At 45.2% G+C, this 19611-nt stretch overlaps 1 protein-coding gene across 3 annotated transcripts in view; it reads right to left on the bottom strand.

Moving 5' to 3' along the window:
- Nucleotides 1-979: 979 nt before the first annotated feature.
- The window catches only part of EPHA1 (EPH receptor A1), a 33360-nt gene continuing 14728 nt past the window's right edge, over nt 980-19611 (bottom strand). For 2 of the 3 annotated variants that reach the window (XM_029579482.1, XM_029579483.1), the window contains 11 exons: nt 11779-11906; nt 11519-11678; nt 11333-11432; nt 11133-11188; nt 10797-10922; nt 10466-10651; nt 4042-4487; nt 3692-3841; nt 2686-2879; nt 2443-2598; nt 980-1646 (listed from right to left, as the gene is read on the bottom strand). In XM_029579482.1, the coding sequence (XP_029435342.1) occupies nt 1568-1646; nt 2443-2598; nt 2686-2879; nt 3692-3841; nt 4042-4487; nt 10466-10651; nt 10797-10922; nt 11133-11188; nt 11333-11432; nt 11519-11678; nt 11779-11906 (1781 nt within the window). In that variant the 3' untranslated portion in view covers nt 980-1567. The remainder of the gene's footprint in view (nt 1647-2442; nt 2599-2685; nt 2880-3691; nt 3842-4041; nt 4488-10465; nt 10652-10796; nt 10923-11132; nt 11189-11332; nt 11433-11518; nt 11679-11778; nt 11907-19611) is intronic. The other variant, XM_029579484.1, reaches the window with a different exon arrangement.

Genomic DNA, 19611 nt, shown 5'->3' with positions numbered 1-19611 from the left:
TAAATGGAGAGCAGTGCAGCATCTGTTGTCGGTGTGGCCCCAGGGGATGCTGTTTTAGTACCATGAGAGCCACTTCACAACAAAGCTCCAGTCCCGCCATGGTGCTAGGGCTGCCACCTCCCTCTGGGCCCGCCAGCAGGGACGTGCAGTTCCTGTTTGTCACTAGGAAATTAGAACTGCAGCATCCCTGGACTAACTTAAGTAACATAGGCACCGTGCCCAGGGCAGGGGAGCACCACAGCATGTTGGAAAAGGTGCAAGAGGGGAAAAAAAGCACAAAGCTCTAAGTAAATAATTTGCTTACATTGTTTACTGCTATTTAGTGTTAAAATAAGTGTTGTAAAGCGTTATGATGGCGTTATTTTATATAAAACTCATTAAATAAATAAATGTACAGTTTATATTTAATGCAGTTGTGGGATCTGGCCTGGAAGCAAACAATTTGTAATCCTTTATTACATCTTCAGCTCTTATTGAGTCTTAATGTCTTGTCAGGTAGGGGCGGAGAGGGCATCAGTTGCTGTGAATCCATCCCCGATGTGCAGGCTAAGCTGGGAGGAATGGTGAGCATGAGATAGGGAGAGCGATGCTGAGATGTCACATAGAATCCACGCCTGAGGAAGGGAGGTGCCTTCCCCCCAGATTATGTGATGAGGGAGAACCTGTGCATGAAATCCAGACCCCTGGTGTGATTCCCCCCCCCACGCCCGAGGAAGGGAGGTGCCTTCCCCCCAGATTATGTGATGAGGGAGAACCTGTGCATGAAATCCAGACCCCTGGTGTGATTCCCCCCCCCACCCCCCACGCCCGAGGAAGGGAGGTGCCTTCCCCCCAGATTATGTGATGAGGGAGAACCCCTGCATGAAATCCAGACCCCTGGTGTGATTTCCCCCCCCCCCCCCCCCCGCGGAGGCACCCAGCAGCCATACGCACTATCACCCCAAAGGAAAGGAGCACAGAAAAACAATCCCCCAAGGAGTAACCCATCTAAAATAAGAAGAGTTTATTTACAGAAAAGTATGTACATACTCTATACATATATATACACAATTGCAGCTCCTATCTCCTCTTCCAGTCGCCATTCTGTAATAAAACATTTGTTTAACCCCTTTATGTATCAAAGGCCCCACAGATTAGTAGGGTTTTTTTAATGTTTCTCCTGAATGGGTTAAGTAAGGAGAATTAACCACTCTTTCAGCCTCCTCCTTCCTCTGGAAATCTCCAAAAATGTCTCTCCTGTCCCCTCCAAAAGCATATGCAGGAGATCTCTGCCTTTTCAGTTTTACAATGTCCTCTCTCGCTTCACTTGGCTCCGAAAAAGCACTCCTGAAATTCTCCCCAGTCCCATGTCTCCTTTGTGGTGCTGACACAGGTGCCTTCTCTCCCTTCAGCAGTAAACTGCTGGGCTTTGGAGGGGTGGCGCACACAGATGGGGAACAGGAAAGACAAGACAACCTTTCTTTTTAAAGCTTTTTTCTTTTTTTTCTCCTGCTTGTTCTGGTGGAGGGAAATGCCATGGAGCCTGCTGTCCATTCAGTAATATCAACTTGCCCAGCCAAAGCCATGGTCACTCCTTGAAGCCTTGGATACTACACAGGATCCGTTTCTGGTGGCCAGGGAGGGTGATGCCCATCTGCTTGAGGTCCCTGAGGAAGAAGGAATTTATTTATTTATTTAAAGGCTTTTATATACCGGACTTCATGTACTAGTACATACCACTTCGGTTTACACAGAACCAATATTGGAAAATTACATCAAACAAGTGGGTATAAAATAACAAGGCTAACTTAGTAGGAACTTAGAACTTGAGGTAAAGGAGAGAACAGGACCAAGTGGTAACAGATCAATGTAAATAGCTAAATAATAAATACAAATTCTTACAATAAATACAAATGCTTACAGATTACAGTCTTCAAAATCTAAGTTTACATCTTCAGAATAATGTTTAAATCTACAAGAACTAACTGTTCTTGTAGATTTAAACAGGAATAGACAATTGTTTTAAATAGGAATAAACAATTGTTTTAAATAGGAATTTAAATTTAAATAGGAATTTAAAACAATTGTTTTAAATAGGAATAGACAATTGTTTTAAATAGATGCTGAAGGTCACACAATAAGAGCTGGTGGCAGAGTGGGATTGGAAAATGGGTTTAGAGTTGTCACAGGTCTGAGTGACTCCATGCCCAAGGTCACACACAATGAAAGCGGGGTGGGTCGACAGGTTTACCGGCTGAGTGATTTGCTGCTGAAGATCACACAATAAGAGATAGTGGCAACAGTGGGATTGGAAGTGGATTCTCCTGCAGTAAGGATTGGGGGGGGGGTGACGGGGAATTCAGTTTTCTTGTCCCTTTAGGCCTGGATTTCTCCCTCACACACGCACACAAGACCCTCTCCAGTGACCAACTCTAGGCCTTGCGCCTCCTCTCCACCACTTACTCCGTGGTGAGGTCCAGCACGGACTCCATGCTGTCGAGTCCTGCTGAGCGGAAGTGAATGATGTAGCGTCTCATCCGGATAGAGTCCAGCCACTCTGAGATGCTCCTGTAGGGGATCCCATCCGAGCCGCTGCAGCTGGGCAGTCGCAGGGTCACCCTGGGGAGAGACCAGAGGAGATCAGGAAAAAGGGGCCCAATGCTGGAGACTAGCTGTGCACCATCCCTCCCCACCCTCGCCTTTTACCGGGGGTCAAAATCGGCCACGCCGCGGAGGCAGTGGGGATTGGCCAGAAGGCGCTCCAGCTCGGTGTGGATCTGGCGGAAGCGGGGCCGGCGCTGATGGTCTCCCACCCAGCAGTTCTTCATGAGATCATACAGCAGCGGGGGGCAGTCCACGGGTGGGGGCAGACGGTAGCCATCCTCAATGCTTTTCATCACCTGAGGCAGAGAGGAGAGAGGTCACATGGTATATGCAGTCAGGATTTTTTTATTTTTTTTTTTAAAGAGGTTTTTTTTTTGACCCTGCTATCAACAGTTTTAGGCGGTTTACACATAAAACATTCGTAATAAAATTAAACATGCCAGAGACCAGCCGTAACCTCATTTGCTTCTTTGAATAATAGAGCCTTTAATTTCTTCCTGAAAACTAGTATTGTCTGTACTATCTCTGTTGTCATCAGGGAAAGAGTTTCATAATTGTGAACCTACGATGGTAGAGGCCTTAGTTCTGGTGTCTTCTAGGCGAACGTGAGGCACTGATGGAGCTTCTAACAGATCTTAGAGCCCTTGTAGGATTGTGAATTAAAGCCGAAATCTTAAACTTACACCTTGAGGCTATTGGGAGCCAATGGAGATAATGTTATCCCTGAGCTGTGTCCCTGTTAGGACCCACCCAGTTGCACTATTTGGAGGGCCCTAAGGTGAAACTTGGTAATCCTAGGTCTAAGGCATTGCAATAGTGAAGGGCATTAAGTATGAATGCTGTAGTATATAATATGGAAGTCAGGAATAGAAAGTTTATAAACAGAGTTTTGCACCATGGCTTTTACCTGGAGGTTTAAGGTTGGGCTGGTTTCAGGCATGACCCTGAGATTGCGTAGACGGTCTGAGAAAGAATTAGATGTGCGTTTGGGCATGCAAGACTGGTTTTAGATACTCTTTGTCCCATCATTGATGGAGGGGTGGGGAATCGCACCTTCTGATGGACAAACGAGACAGGGCACACCAGCCATACCACCTCCTCTTCTCACCTCCTGATTGGTCAGATCTCCGTATGGCTTCTCGCCGTACGACAGCACCTCCCACATCACGATTCCAAAGCTCCAGACGTCGCTAGCTGAGGTGAAGGTACGATGAGCGATGGCTTCCGGTGCTGTCCAGCGTATAGGAATCTTCCCGCCCTGTGGTGGTGGAGGGGGAGGGAGAAGCAGACACATTACACACTCCTCCCCTCCTCTGGACTCCCTCATGCCACTCCTCTAATGGCCCCTTTACTGGATCACCTATGTCCCTCCCATGGGGGCCCTGATCACCTCACTTATTGGTCCCGATGTGCATCTCATTTGATGGACCCTTATCCAAGCTCTCGTAGGCTCCTTACCCGTGTCTCATAGGTGCCTTCCACATCATTCTCCAGCACACGGGACAGGCCAAAGTCGGAGACCTTGCAGAGCAGGCTGCGAGTGACCAGGATGTTGCGGGCAGCCAGATCACGGTGTACGTAGTTTCTCTCTGAGAGATACAGCATCCCCGCGGCAATACCCTGCAGCATCCCTACCAGCTGCACACAGCTAAACTTCTCATCATTCTTCTGCAGGGAAGTGATAACCAGATGTGTCAGACATGGGGCAGAATATGGGGAGGAATAGACATCGAGAGATAACAGACTGGAGGATAGGATGGGTGGTGGTGGTGGGAGAAGAAAACCAGGAGGTTTCAGTTGAATTGGAAGAGGGCCTGCGTTATAGTCCTTTATTTTTCTTACCCTAAGGAAGGCATCCAAGGCTCCGTTGTCCATGAATTCAGTGAGGATCATCATAGGTTTATCTGGTGGAGGAGGAAGAGAAATAAGCTAAGAAATGTACCACTGTTATAATCTAATAAGTGCAGATATCACTATCTGTGTACACAGCACTGGCCAGGATTCTGCTCACAATCTTAAATTGTGAGCACAGAGAAGTCAGGTGGCTCCATGCTGAGAGATGGTGGCAGCAGTGGGATTGGGAGCTGGGTCTGCAGGTGACATAGCTCTGAGTGACTCCATTCTGAAGGTCACACAGTGAGTGATGGTGGATGCAACAGGATTGGAAGAGGAGTCTCTGTAACTTGCTGTATCCCACCATTCTGGGCTGTAAAATGACAGAAAAGGGGGAGTAGCAGCTCTTTATGTCAAAAACAATATCCAAGCAACTGATTTGCAAGGCATGTGGGGCAGAAAAGAAGCTTTGTGGACTGTCCTAAAAAAAAAAAAAAGAAGAAGAAGTTGATGCATCCATTTTTACTGCTGACATCTACAGGCCTCCGGCTCAAACAGAAGAACTGGACAGAGAACTCATTGAAGACATAGAAAAGGTGGGAAAGAAGAGTGAAGTGTTGCCAGATGTGGATGGGAGCATCCCTTCTGCAGACCCTGCAAGAAGTAGAGAGGTAGTGGATATCCTTCATGGTACCCATGAGAGAGGGTGAGATACTCGATCTGGTGCTCACTAAGAGGGATAATGTCTAGACAGGTGCCCATCTGAGCACTATCAGATGATATGGTTTGATATTGCAAATAGGATATAGAGAATTTGCAGAAGGACCCGAATTATGAATTTCAAAAATATGCACTTTGTCAAAATGGGGATGTACCTGGAGGAAGGACTGGGAGAAAATGGGTGAGGTGGAACAACAGTGGGACAAATTAAAAGAAACAATTACAAAGGCAACAAATCTATGTTAGAAAAGTAAACGAGAGTAAGAGGAAAAAGAAACCGATCTGGTTCTCAAAGGAGGTGACAGATAAAATAAAGGCAAAATGAACAGCGTTCAGGAAGTATAAAGGATCCCAAAAGGAGGAGCACAGGGAAGAATATCTGGTGAAACTGAGGAAGAGGAAGAAAGAAGAAAAGCAAAAGGTCAAGCGGAAGAAAGGATTGCCAAAGAGGTAAAGTGAGGTGACAAAACATTTTTCAGATACATCAGTGCAAGAAAGGAGGCCCGAAGCGATACAGTGCAACTGAAAGATGATGAAGAACAACAATATGCAAGAGAGACACAGAAATGGCGGAAATATTAAACAAATACTTCAGTTCAGTGTTCACTAAAGACGACCCTAGAGAAAGGTCTGCTTTAATTAATAAGCAATAGTAGCTTGAGATCTATCTAATGTTTGGGTACTTGCCAGGTACTTGTATCCTGGCTTGGCCACTGCTGGACACAGCATACTGGGCTTGATGGACCCTTGGACTGACCCAGTATGGCATCTCTTATGTTCTTATATAAGGACAATTGCTGGTAGACAAGATCGTAGATGGGAATGGAGTAGATGAAACTCCGTTTATGGAACAGAATGTATGGGAAGAACTAGGAAAACAAAGTGGACAAGGCCATGGGGCCTGATGAAGAACATCCCAGGATACTGAGGGAGCTCAGAGATGTGCTGACGGGTCCCCTGCACGACCTGTTCAATAGATCCCTGGAAACGGGAGCGGTGCCACAGGATTGGAGGAGAGCGGTGGTGGTCCCGCTTCACAAGAGTGGGAGCAGAGAGGAGGCTGGAAACTACAGACCACTTAGCCTCACCTCGGTGGTGGGAAAAGTAATGGAGACTCTGCTGAAGGAAAGGATCGTGACCTATCTACAATCAGGAGGCTTGCTGGACCCCAGGCATCATGGAGTCACCAGGGGAAGGTCCTGACAGACTAATCTGATTGATTTTTTTTATTGGGTGACGAGAGAATTGGATCGAGTTAGAGCGCTCGATGTGATCTACTTGTGTTTCAGCAAAGCTTTTGATACAGACGCGCATAGGAGGCTTGTGAATAAAATCAGAAGCTTGGTTCCTCTGGGTCTTGCTACGCAATCCTTTAGTTTATGGAAACAGAGGGGGATATATCGTGTTGAGCATCCTGGGGTACACATGGTCTTCTAAGCTTTCTGGAATTGCAAAGGACTTTTGATCTCCCTGATGCTGAGGTTTTTGCATATCTACAGATTAGACATTTTTTATTGGGATCGAACATTAAGATGCATGACTCAGGAAGTATCCATATTGGAAACATTTTGTAGAAATGCGGATAAAGTGTTGTCCAAATGCTTTTATTCTTTTAAATAAAGATCTCCCCTCTAAACCGGGGTATGTTAGGGCATGGGGACATGATCTGGGGACAATGTCAGAGGAGGAATGGAAAATTATTATTTTTTTGAAGATGGCAAGGGTTTTATTTCTGTTAATTTAATAGAAAACAGATATAAGCTGCTTCGCTGGTCAAGCTGCACGGTTTATCTTTACAAGCTTCGGACAGGTGTTGGGCGGGCTGTGGGGACCCTGCTTCCTTTTTCCACTTATGGTGGGATTGTCCTTTTATCCCAAAGTATTGGCAGGAGGTTTCTTGTTGGTTGCAGGACATTATGCATCTAGTATTACATTTACTTCCCATTAATGCCTTATTAAATGTTCCGATGTCGGCGGGCGATTGTGGTGGGGGCTGGAAACGATCCTGCTCAGCACTGGGAATCCCCTTGTGCGCCTTCGCTGCAGGATTTGTCGCATGCATAGGATTACTGCTCATCAGCGTCATACTTTAACAAAATTAGGTCTCCATATGTTAAATGGCTTAATGCTAATTCTCTGTACAATGATGGTATTTCTTGTCATTATGGTTTATATGGTTTCTTGTTGATATCTCTTTACATTGATAATATGGCATCTGGACAATTTAATGTAATTTTATTTCATTTACTCTAATTTAATATCGTCTAATTTTATGATTACACCTTTGGAGAAATTTGGCCTAGATCTGGCAAAGTTGTATTTTGTCTGATAGTTGGTGGGAGGGGGAATTTTTAGCAGGGGAAGGAGGGAAATGTACTAAAGGCAATATTAGACTCCTTCGCTTAGTTTATATCATTGTTACATTATTCTTGAGACTTTGTTTGCAACTGCGAATGTAAAATGGGGATAGCTTGCTTGGTTACTACCCTTACCCAATAAGCCTTCATACTGTTGTTGCAACTCCAACATTACTCTCTGCTTTAATGGCAGGGGGAAAAGGAAAAGGGGAATTAATTTCAGACAACAACCAACAAGGACATTGGAGTTTATGGTCTGGGAAAACAAACAAGCATGGGGGTAACTTGCTGATGCAGCTGTTACTACCCTTAACCAATAAGCCTGATACTTGTGATGAAACGCCAACATTGCTCTCTGCTTCAACGGCAAGAGATAAACGGGGAACTGGACTCAGACAGCAACCAACAAGGGCACTGACTTTTAACAATTTGGGAAACTATGAGGGTAACTTGTAAGGCATGACAGTTGCCACCCCCTGATGATACCTTTATAGGGGAGACCTGTATGACGCAGCTGGTGATACCATAAGTTTGCTGGGCAGACTGGGTGGACCATTTGGTCCTTGTCTGCCATCATTTCTATGACACAGACCTTCAGATACTGTGCGTTCATGGATGCTCTAAGCCCTCACTCCACCCTCTCTACCTCTGTGGTGACTCCCTCCAGGCTTGATGGACGGCTTGCTGCCGCAGCGTCTCCATGCTGCTTCTCTCCGGCGTACCCGGACCGGCTCGACGCTGCAGATCCGCCATGTTCCCGATGACATAGGGCGCGCGCGTTCCAAAGTATGTGCCAGCAAGGACGCGAACCTCAGGGGCCTCCCCATGTATTGACGTCATTCGCTTCCAACATAAAAGGTCTTCACTTTCACTTATGATTTGCGTTAGCAAGGACGGATTCATAGCGGGGATTGTTTAGACCCGCTTGTCTCTCTAAGCTACTCTGCCTCCTCGGACTTACCAGAGGTACCCGCTCCGAGGGCCTCACTCTCTTTTCTCTATTTCAGATAGGAACCGGTACTCGCTCCTCGAGGGCCCATGTTCCTAAACTCTCTGAAGATTCTCTACTGCCTGGAAGCGATCGCAGATACGGACATTGTGAGTTACTATTTCAGATTGCAGATGGGAACAGGTACTCGCTCCTCGAGGGCCCATGTTCCTGAACACTCTGAAGATTCTCTACTGCCTGGAAGCTATCGCAGATACAGACATTGTGAGTTACCATCGCTCTCTCAGAGCTTTCCCTGGAACCAGGTACTCGCTCCTCGAGGGCCTAACTCTTTCCAGCTACTGAGCCTCTTTAAGAACATATGTGAGATTGTCATCTACTACTGGCTATGAACACAGCATACCCTGTCTACTCACTAACTATAGTTTCTCTACAGCTCAGCAACCCTGGGATCGCAGTTCCAGTATCTGAGGGACTTCAGCTCTGCCGGGCACATCAGCTCACTACTGCCACCTCTGGTGGTTCTACTACCTGTCTAATAAAGAACTATCTGTGTCTGTCTCCATACTCAAGCCTAGCCGGTGGTCCCTCTCAGGATATCTTCCTGGGGGCACTGTCATCTGCCATCGGCCCAAGGATTCACCTATTTACATTCCTTTCCAGCTGAGTACCCTCTCTAGCACTCCGCTGGTACAGATTGCCAACACTGCAGTCTACATCATAACAGGATTGCTAATTCCACCTACGGAGCATATCAGATTGCTAAACTCCTCCTTCCACGGGAGACAGTTCATAACAGATTGCAACTCGGCATGGTGACTCATAACAGATTGCCAACTCCTTCCACTACAGGAGTATCCAGCAGCAGACTACAATAGATTGCTATCTCCTCTCCTTTGTGGGAGTAAAACCTAACAGACGGCTAACTCCTCCCACTTCAGGAGCTGAGCATAACTCCCATCTGCTTGCTCCTCCCATCACCATAGCAGATTCTAACAGATACCTGAAAGGTTTTAATGTTGCACAATTGACCAACCTTTTCTGATGGAAAGAAATCAGTAGAACAAGGGGTCACGAAATGAAACTCCAAGGAGGACGACTCAGAACCAATGTCAGGAAATATTTCTTAATGGAGAGGATGGTGGGTGTCTAGAATGCCCTCTCAGAGGAGGAGGAGGAGAAGACGAAACAGTAAAAGAATTCTAAGGGGCATGGGATTGAGGATGGAAATGAAGACAGGAGTGCATGGGGGTAACTTGCTGGTGTGGCAGTTACTACCCTTAACCAATAAACCTTCATTCTTTTGATGCAAGGGGATGGAACAGCTCCCCTATGAGGAAAAGCTGAAGAGGTTAGGGCTGTTCAGCTTGGAGAAGAGACGGCTGAGGGGGGATATGATAGAGGTGTTTAAGATTATGAGAGGTCTTGAACGAGTAGATGTGACTCTGTTATTTTCACCTTCGGATAATAGAAGGACTAGGGGGCACTCCATGAAGTTAGCAAGTAGCACATTTAAGACTAATCGGAGAAAATTCTTTTTCACTCAACGCACAATTAAACTCTGGAATTTGTTGCCAGAGGATGTGATTAGTGCAGTTAGTGTAGCTGGGTTTAAAAAAGGATTGGATAAGTTCTTGGAGGAGAAGTCCATTAATGGCTATTAATCAAGTTTACTTAGGGAATAGCCACTGCTATTAATTGCATCAGTAGCATGGGATCTTCTTAGTGTTTGGGTAATTGCCAGGTTCTTATGGCCTGGATTGGCCTCTGTTGGAAACAGGATGCTGGGCTTGATGGACCCTTGGTCTGACCCAGTATGGCAATTTCTTATGTTATTAACTCTGTCATCGTTCTCTGCTTCAACAGCTGTGAGAAGAAGGAAATTGGATTCAAAGAGCAACCAAGAGTCCCCGACTTCTACAGTCTGGGGGTTACCTGTACAGTGTGGCAGATGCTGCTGTGGGCTATGAAATTCACATCCAGTGCATCCTTTCCCTCCCCATCATCATGGCCTGCCTCTTACGTTTGGTGACAACACCCTGCAGCTGGACAATGTTGGTGTGGCTGAACTGTCCCATGATAGTTGCCTCACGCAGGAAGTTCCACCACTGAGAATCCGAGTACGTGGACTTCAGTGTCTTGATGGCCACAACCATTCGCTCCTTCCCTGGCAGGCACAGCGAGCCTCGGTATACCTCACCGAACTCTCCTGCGGAGAGATTGAGAGAGAGAGAGAGAGTGAGAGAAAGCAGCAGAGTACCGAGACCTGAGGCAGCTTGTGACCGAGATGAGCAGGAAGCAACTCCTGCCTGGTCTCAGTGCTCTGCTCTCCTTCCCGGTTCAGACAGGCTCACCTTCGCCGATGACGGTCTCCATGCTGACGTATGCCGAGTCGATCTCCTTTGTGAAATGCATGTAGGCCCTGGAGGGATCTTCGTATACCTGGAGGTCCACATAGGGCTTCAGAAGAACCTTCTCCCCTGTTTCCCCGAGACAGAGAGAGAGTCAGAGAGTTACTGCACCCTGCACTACCAGGACAGAACAAGGAGGCCAAAGCTTCACAGCTCTGATCTCCAGCCTTAACCCTGCACCCCCATGACACAAAGAGACAGACTCACTGATCAGAGTTTTGAGCTTCTCTTGTAAAAAGTAAAGCTTAAAAAAAAAAATAAAGCAAGAGCAGAGATTACCTTGATCCGAGCTGGATAAGCCATAGTTAGGACCCCTGCTGTGCCGACGGGATCTCCTGCAATCCACAGACAAAAGGAACAGGCCATTGAAATCACAATTCTCACTTGCTATTACGAGAAATGCCCCCTTATCCCCCAGTACCACCACACACACAGCTCTACCAATGTACCCCCTGCTGTTCCCGTGACACAGTTTTCACCTTTTCCAGAGGTAAATGAGAAGGAGGAGTATGGACACAAGAGACACAAGAGCTCCGGCGATGATGGCGGCCAGCGTGCCAGCGCTGGGTTTCTCAGACACTGCAGAGAGAGGAGGAGAGAGGAAGTGAAGCAGTGCTCAGAGGCAAAGTCCCAGGAAGGGCCCTGGATGAGGCCATGGGGATTACCTGAGGGCAGGGTCTGGAATTCCTGCTGATCTGAATAGGGTCCAGCTCCCAGGAGGGTGCAGGCGCGCACCTGCAGGTGGTAGGTGGTGTCTGGTTGAAGGTCGGTGAGGGTCACATCTGGCTCCTGCAGCTGTTTCACCGTGTAATGCTTCTCCCCACCCTGGGGGAACAGAAAGGTATTAAGAGAAAGACAAGACACAGCAAACACACGAGCGTCAAAGAGAGAGAGAGAGACAGATGCATGACCAATGCTCGCGAACCTTCTCATAGAATTTGATCTCGTAGCTGAGCTGGGTCTGACTCCGGCGCTGGGGTGGCGCTACCCAGGACACAGATAGGCTGTTCTCGCCTCGCTTCACCAGGCTTATCTGAGTCACCACCGGTGGGGCTGGGGAAGAAGAGACGCAGCACCCATTAGAAGACATGCAGAGGAGACACTTCCCGGCAGCTTTGCTCTAACACTCCTCAGAGCTAGGCCTGAGGCAACACCAAATCAACAAATCAGGCACAGAGATCCCAAAACGGGGATTGGAACCCTCCATCATCTGATCTAATCAATCACTTGCTCCAATTATTTTGAAGCTGAGTAAATCAGAGTGCTGCTAAGAACATAATATAAGGCTTGCCAAAATGAGTGAGACCAAAGGGTCCATCAAGCCCAGTATCCTGTTTCCAACAGTGGCCAATCCAGATCACAAGTACCTGGCAGGATCCCAAGGAGTAGAGATTCCAAGCTGCTTATCCCAAGAATAAGAAGTGGATTTCTGCAACTCTACCTTAATAATGGTTAATGGACTTTTCCTCCTGGAACCTGTCTAATCCAGCTTTCCATTGTTAATTGTACCACTATCGTCGCACCACTATTGTTTACTACTGTTACATGGTTGCACCTCTGTTATTTACCTCCTTCTTACTACTGTACTTGCCATCCCTAAGGAAACCCAGCTAATTATTGTTAACTGGACCTCTACTAATTCAACTTTCCCCACTACTTTGTCCCTTCTCTTCTCCCCCTGGCTGTCTATCACTGTTATTATTACTCTCAGTCACCTCTTTTCTCCCTCTCCCTGGCCTTATAATGGCTACCTACCCAATCCCCCGCATTCACTACCCATCCCTCAGACCCACATTCCTTCTCCATTACAACTCACCCGCCCAACGCAAGTCCCTTCTCCCCATCCTCATCTTCCCCCTGACACAGCTACTAGGACTCACAACCCTATCCAGAGTTCTTTTCAACACTCAATCTCTCCCAAAAAAAACCCCAATTCTTAACGATCTACTACTCGACTGCAAGCCTGAAATTTGCGCCGTCACAGAATCCTGGATCAAGGATTCTGACATTGTCCTCCTCAATCAGCTCCCCACGCTCTCTTATAGAAATGTGAATTGGAACTGGAATCGGTTCTGATTCCGGTTCCGATTCACATCGTGGGTTGTTTTTTTTCGTCCGGTCCGATCGCGGTTTTGTTTATCGGCTGTGCCATTGGCTTTAAACAACTCATCTCTTCCCCACCCATAAATCCGGACACCCCCCTAGACCTTATTTTCATTAATTCCTGCATCCATTCGCCTAACACACCCTCATGCACCCCTGTTCCCTGGTCAGACCACTCCCTCATCAAAACCCTACTCTCTATAAATGCCCCGACCTTGTGCAACCCTCCACAAAGTGCCACCATTGTCTTCAGAAAATCCTGCTCCAGCAAGGACCTAAGCTCAGCTTTATCCAACTCTCTGTCCAAACTCGACTGCACCAATCCTGAAGCTGCACTTGCCTCGTGGAGCAACCTCACCCACGACATCGCAAACGATTTATGTCCGGTCACCAGCTGAGACTTGCACCCAGCATAAAAAAAACAAAAACAAACAAACCGTGGTACACCACTGACTTAAAAATATTGAAAAATAATCTCAGACGGAGAGAGAGAATCTGGCGTAAAGACCCCTCACCTCAACTCACTTCCATCTACAAATCTGCCCTGCACTCCTACAGACTCTCTACACTTAAGTCCAAACACGACTTTTAGGCATTTAAAATACATGAATACATGTACAACCCCAAAGCCCTTTTCTCCTACGTTGCGGATCTCACTAAGTCCTCCCCTCCCCCCCATCTTGGACAACGAAGCTAGTAGCAAATGTGAAGAACTAGCACTCTACTTCCACAAAAAAGTAGCAAACATCCTCCTCAGATTCCCCCTCACCCCACTTCCCATCCCTCCTGGTCCAAGCTTAACCACTGCCATCCTTGACTCTCTTGACCTTACCTCTTCCAAGGAAATTGAATCCATTCTTAAAAAGATTAAACCTGCTTCCCACCCCACAGACACCTTCCCCACCAAAGCACTCCTCACCATTCCTAACACTATCGTCAAACCTCTTGCTGACATCATCAATTGCTCCCTCTCCTTTGGCACAGTTCCAGACACACTCAAGCATGCAGTGGTCAAACCCCTGCTCAAAAAACCTTCGCTAGATCCCAATGACCCATCCAATTTTCGCCCTATCTCAAACCTCCCATTTATAGCCAAAATCATGGAAAAGGTAGTCAATTCCCAACTCATGGATTACCTCGAATGCAACAATATCCTACACCCTTCACAATTTGGTTTTCGCAAGCATTTCAATACTGAAACCCTCCTACTCACCCCTCTCTGACCACCTCAGAGGCATAGACCAAGGTCACTGCTACATTCTTGCCCTACCATGATCATCATTTTTTCCCCTCCAACCAGCAAGAACATATCTTCTTCACAAACCCCCATTTTCCATACCACTACCTACTTCGGTATCTAATCTCTTGCTGCAGGACACTTGAGACTTTCTCACTTATCCGTTATAATTTTTATGCTCAATAAGACCTGTCAACTTAATTGTTTAAGTCTTTTTTTTTTTTTTTTTCTCCTTTATCTTTTGGTCATCAATGTTACAACGTTATTGTTAAATTTTGAACTTATGTACCCTGTTCCAAGTTTCATAACCTTGTTCTATGTAATGCCTTTTGGCAATTTTCATGTTCTGTTTCAATGTAAACCGATGTGATCTTTATTTCATATAGGAACACCGGTATATAAAAATCTAAAAATAAATAAATAAATAAATACTAGACCTCTCCTCTGCGTTCGACACAATAAGCCACAACCACCTTCTCTCCCGCCTATCTTGACATAGGCATCTCAGGCTCAGCCCTCCTTTGGTTTAAATCCTACCTGTCCAATAGACAATTCTCTGTCAAAATAGGCAACGCTGAATCTACTCATTACTCCCTTTCCCAAGGAGTTCCACAAGGTTCCTCCCTCTCATCTACCCTATTCAATATTTACCTCACTCCCCTCTGCGAGCTCCTATCTGACCTTGGCCTCAAATTCTACCTATATGCCGATGATGTCCAAATCATACCAATTCATGATTCTATCTCCGAATCTCTAAAATTCTGGGAGAAATGTCTCGCTTCCATTAACACCCTACTCACGAATCTCCACCTCGCCCTAAACACCACTAAAACCAAATTGCTCTTCGTATCCCAACACCAAATCCCCAAATCCTTCCTTGCCAACGACTCGGTATATAGTTCCATCTCCTCTCAGCCCTTTGTACGAGATCTTGGTGTCCTGATTGACCAGCAACTGAATCTGAAAAAATATATCAACACTATCCTTAAGGAAGATTTCTATAAGCTTAATGTTCTAAAAAAACTAAAACCCTTACTCCATACCCATGATTTCCGTACTGTCATTCAGGCCACCCTCTCATCCAAAATGGACTACTGCAACTCCCTACTCCTAGGCCTCCCCTACTCCACCATAAAACCGCTTCAAATGCTCCAGAATGCGGTCGCGAGAACTATCACAAATGCCCGTAAATCTGACCATATTGCCCCTATCCTTAAAGACCTTCATTGGCTCCCGATCCCTTCGCGCATCCTCTATAAAACCCTTACTATTGTTCACAAATCCATTTACAGACACAACTCCAACTGGCTTGATGAGCCATTCCGTCTCACACTCTCTAACCGCCCTACCAGAACAACCAATAAAGGAACCCTCCATATCCCATCCCTCAAGAAGGCTCACCTCACCTCCACGAGGGACCGAGCCCTCTCCATTGCTGGTCCCTCCCGCTGGAACTTGCTACCCACAAACTTCCGACTTGAGCCTTGTACCATCAAATTCAAAAATAAATTAAAGACCTGGCTTTTCAAACAGGCTTACCCAGATTAGATCCCCCGTGTCTTAACCCCCTTACTGCATCAGTACGTGATTCAAACTTATCTATTAAGTTATATTACATTGTTTAACATGTTATTTTCTACAGTATCATTTCTTGTTTGCCAGTTTCCGGCTATCTTTCTCCTCTGTTCTCTGTAGTCTCATCCCCTGTCCCTGTTTGATGTATTTTCCACCTTCAGTTCGGATGTAAACCGGTATGATGTAACCACTAATACCGGTATAAAAAAAAAAGCCGTAAATAAATAAATAAATAAATAAATGCAGCTACACTAAAAGCTTTCACCATATCCTCTGGCAATGAGTTCCAGAGCTTAATTATGTGTCAAGTAAAAAAATATTTTCTCTTATTAGTTTTAAATGTATTACCCAGTAACTTCATTGTATGTTTCCTGGTCTTTGCACTTTTTGAAAGAGTAAACAACTGATTAACGTTTACTTGTTCCATTCCTCTCGTTATTTTATAGACCTCTTTCATATCTCCCCTCAGCCATCTCTGCTCCAAGCTGGAGTCCTAACCTCTTTAGCCTTTCTTCATAGGGGAGCTGTTCCATCCCCTTTATCATCTTGGTCCCCCCTTCTCTGTACCTTTTCTAATTCTGCTATATCTTTTTTGAGATGTGATGATCAGAACTGCACACAATACTCAAGATGAGGTTGCACCATGGAGGATACAGAGGCATTACGATAGTCTCTCTTTTATTCTCCATTCCTTTCCTAATAATCCCCAGCATTCTCTTTGATTTCTTGGCTGCTGCTGCACACAGAGCAGAAGATTTCAACGTATTTTCAACAATGACACCTAGATCCTTTCCCTGAGTGCTGACTCCTAATGTGGAACCTTGCATTTTGTAGCTATAATTTGAGTTTCTCTTCCCTAAGTGCATCACTTTGCACTTGTCCACATTAAATTTCATTTGCCATTTGCATGCCCAGTCTCCCAGTTTTGCAAGTTCCTCTTGCAATTTCTCACAATCCCCTTGTGATTTGACAACTTTGAATAATTTTGTCTCATCGGCAAAATTTGATCATCTCACTTGTTCCCATTTCCAGGACATATATAAATATATTAAAAAGCATCGGTCCTAGAACAGATCCCTGGGGTCTCCACTTTTCACCTTGGGAAAATTTACCATTCAGCCCTACTCTCTGTTTTCTATCTTTTAACCAATTGGCATTTCACAATAGGACACTGCCCCCTATCCCATGACTTTCTAATTTCCTAAGAAGTCTCTCATGAGGAACTTTGTTTAATGCTTTCTGGAAATCCAGATACAATTTATCAACTGGCTCAACTTTATCCACAGGTTTATTTACTCCCTCAAAAAATGTAGCAGATTTGTGAGGTAAGAATTCCCTTGGCTAAATCCATGTTGGCTTTGTCCCATTAAACTGTGCCTATCTATGTGTTCAGCAGTTTTATTCTTTATGATAGTTTCTACCATTTTGCCTGGCACAGATGTCAGACTCACTGGTTTGAAATTTCCTGGATCACCCCTTGATCCCTCTTTAATAATTGGTGTTACATTGACAACCCTTCAGGTGCCATAGATGATGTTATTGATAGTTCTTTCAGCACTCTGGGATGTATACGTCTGGTCCAGGTGCTTTACTTTGTCAGTTTGCCCTAGTACATCTTCCAGGTTCACTGAGATTTGTTTCACTTCTGCTGAATCATCACCTTTGAATATTATTTCTGGCTTGAGTATCTCTCTTACGTCTTCCTCAATGAATACTGAAGCAAAGAACTCATGTAGTCTCTCTGCTATGGCTTTGTCATCCCTAAGTGCTCCTTTTACCCCTTGATCATCTAATGGTCCAACTGATTCCCTTGCAGGCTTCTACCCTTGAATGTACCTGAAAAAGTTTTTATTATGAGTTTTTACTTCCATGGCAAGCTTCAAATTCTCTCTTTGCCTTCCTTATCAATGCTTTGCATCCGACTTGCCAGTGCTTATGCTGTTTCCTTCATTCAAATCCGTTTTCCATTTCTTAAAAGATGTTTTTAGATATTATAGCCTCTCTCACCTCATCTTTCAACCATGCCAGTAGTTGTTTAGTCTTCCTTCCACCTTTCCTAATGCGTGGAATACATCTGTTCTGGGCTTCCAAGATGGCATTTTAAAACAACATCCATGCCTGATCTAAACTCTTACCCTTTGCAGTTGCTCCTTTCAGTTTTTTTCTAACCATTTTCCTCATTTTAGCAGAGTCACCTTTTTGAAAGTTGCGGTACATTTCTTTAGCGTCCTGCCTCCAGTTATTAAGTCAGATTTGATCATGTTGTGATCATTATTGCCAAGTGGCTCCAACACTGTTACCTCTTATATCAAATCCTGTGTTCCACAGGTCTAAAATAGTTTCCCCTCTTGCTGGTTCTTGTGCCAGCTGCTCCAAGAAGCAGACATTTATTACATCCAGGAACTTTACTTCTCCCTGCACATACACCCCCACCCCTAGTGCAGGGGTAACAGCATGGGCAGCTGGAAAGTGGATCTTCCATCATTCATTCCATACACATAGAGAATGAACGGGCCCAAAAAACAGCAAGGTAGGCGATCCAAAAGAGTGGATGCCACAAAGAAGTCTTTTCCAATTCTTTAATGGTGGAGACGTATGAAACTTGTTAAAAACTGCCCAACTCTGGCCGAGAATGAATACATAAGAACATAAGTAGGTCAGACCAAGGGTCCATCAAGCTCTTTCCCGTCTCCAACAGTGACCAAGCCAAGTCACAAATACGTGGCAAGTACCCAAATTAAACAAATCACAAGCTACTATTGCTTATTAATTACTGTAATAGCAGTTTATGGATTTTTCCTCAAGGAACATATCAAAACCTTTTTTAAACCTAGTAACACTAACTGCTGTAACCACATCCTCTGGCAATGAATTCCAGAGCTTAACTATGCGCTGAGTGAAAAATAATTTTCTTCAATTTGTTTTAAATGAGCTACTTGCTAATTTCATGGAGTGCTCCCTGGTCCTTCTATTACCTGAGAGAGTAAATAACCGATTTACATTAACTTATTCAGTCATTTCATGATTTTGTAAACCACTATTATATCCCCCCCTCAGTCGTCTCTTCTCCAAGCTGAACAGCCCTAACCTCTTCAGCCTTTCCTCATAGGGGAGCTGTTCCATCCCCTTTATCATTTTGGTTGCCCTTCTCTGTACCTTCTCCATCGCAATTATATCCTTTTCGAGATGCGGTGACCAGAATTGTACACAGTATTCAAGGTGTGGTCTCACCATGGAGCGATACAGAGGCATTATGACATTTTCCGTTTTATTCATCATTCCCTTCCTAATAATTCCCAACATTCTGTTTGCTTTTCTGACTGCCGCAGCACACTGAGCCGAGGATTTCAATGTGTTATCCACTATGACGCCTAGATCTCTTTCTTGGGTGGCAGCACCTAATATGGAACCCAATATTGTGTAATTATAGCATGGGTTATTTTTCCCTACATGCAACACCTTGCACTTGTCCACATTAAATTTCATCTGCCATTTGGAAGCCCAATCTCCAAGTCTTTCAAAGTCCTCCTGCAATGCATCACAATCTACTTGTGATTTAACTACTCTGAACAATTTTGTATCATCTGCAAATTTGTTGACCTCACTCATCGTATTCCTTTCCAGATCATTTATAAATATATTGAAAAACACCGGTCCAAGTACAGATCCCTGAGGCACTCCACTGTTTACCCTTTTCCACTGCGAAAATTGTCCATTTAATCCTACTCTCTGTTTCCTGTCTTTTAACCAGTTTGCAATCCACGAAAGGACATCGCCACCTATCCCATGACAGCAGACAGCTGAAGAGCAGATCTTCATTAGACTCCCATGCAGGCATCACAC

The sequence above is a fragment of the Rhinatrema bivittatum genome, chromosome 16, assembly GCF_901001135.1.
Source record: "Rhinatrema bivittatum chromosome 16, aRhiBiv1.1, whole genome shotgun sequence".
Classification (NCBI taxonomy): Eukaryota; Metazoa; Chordata; class Amphibia; order Gymnophiona; family Rhinatrematidae; genus Rhinatrema; species Rhinatrema bivittatum.
Note: the sequence above shows the minus strand (reverse complement) of the source record. Positions and strands in the feature narration are given on the sequence as shown.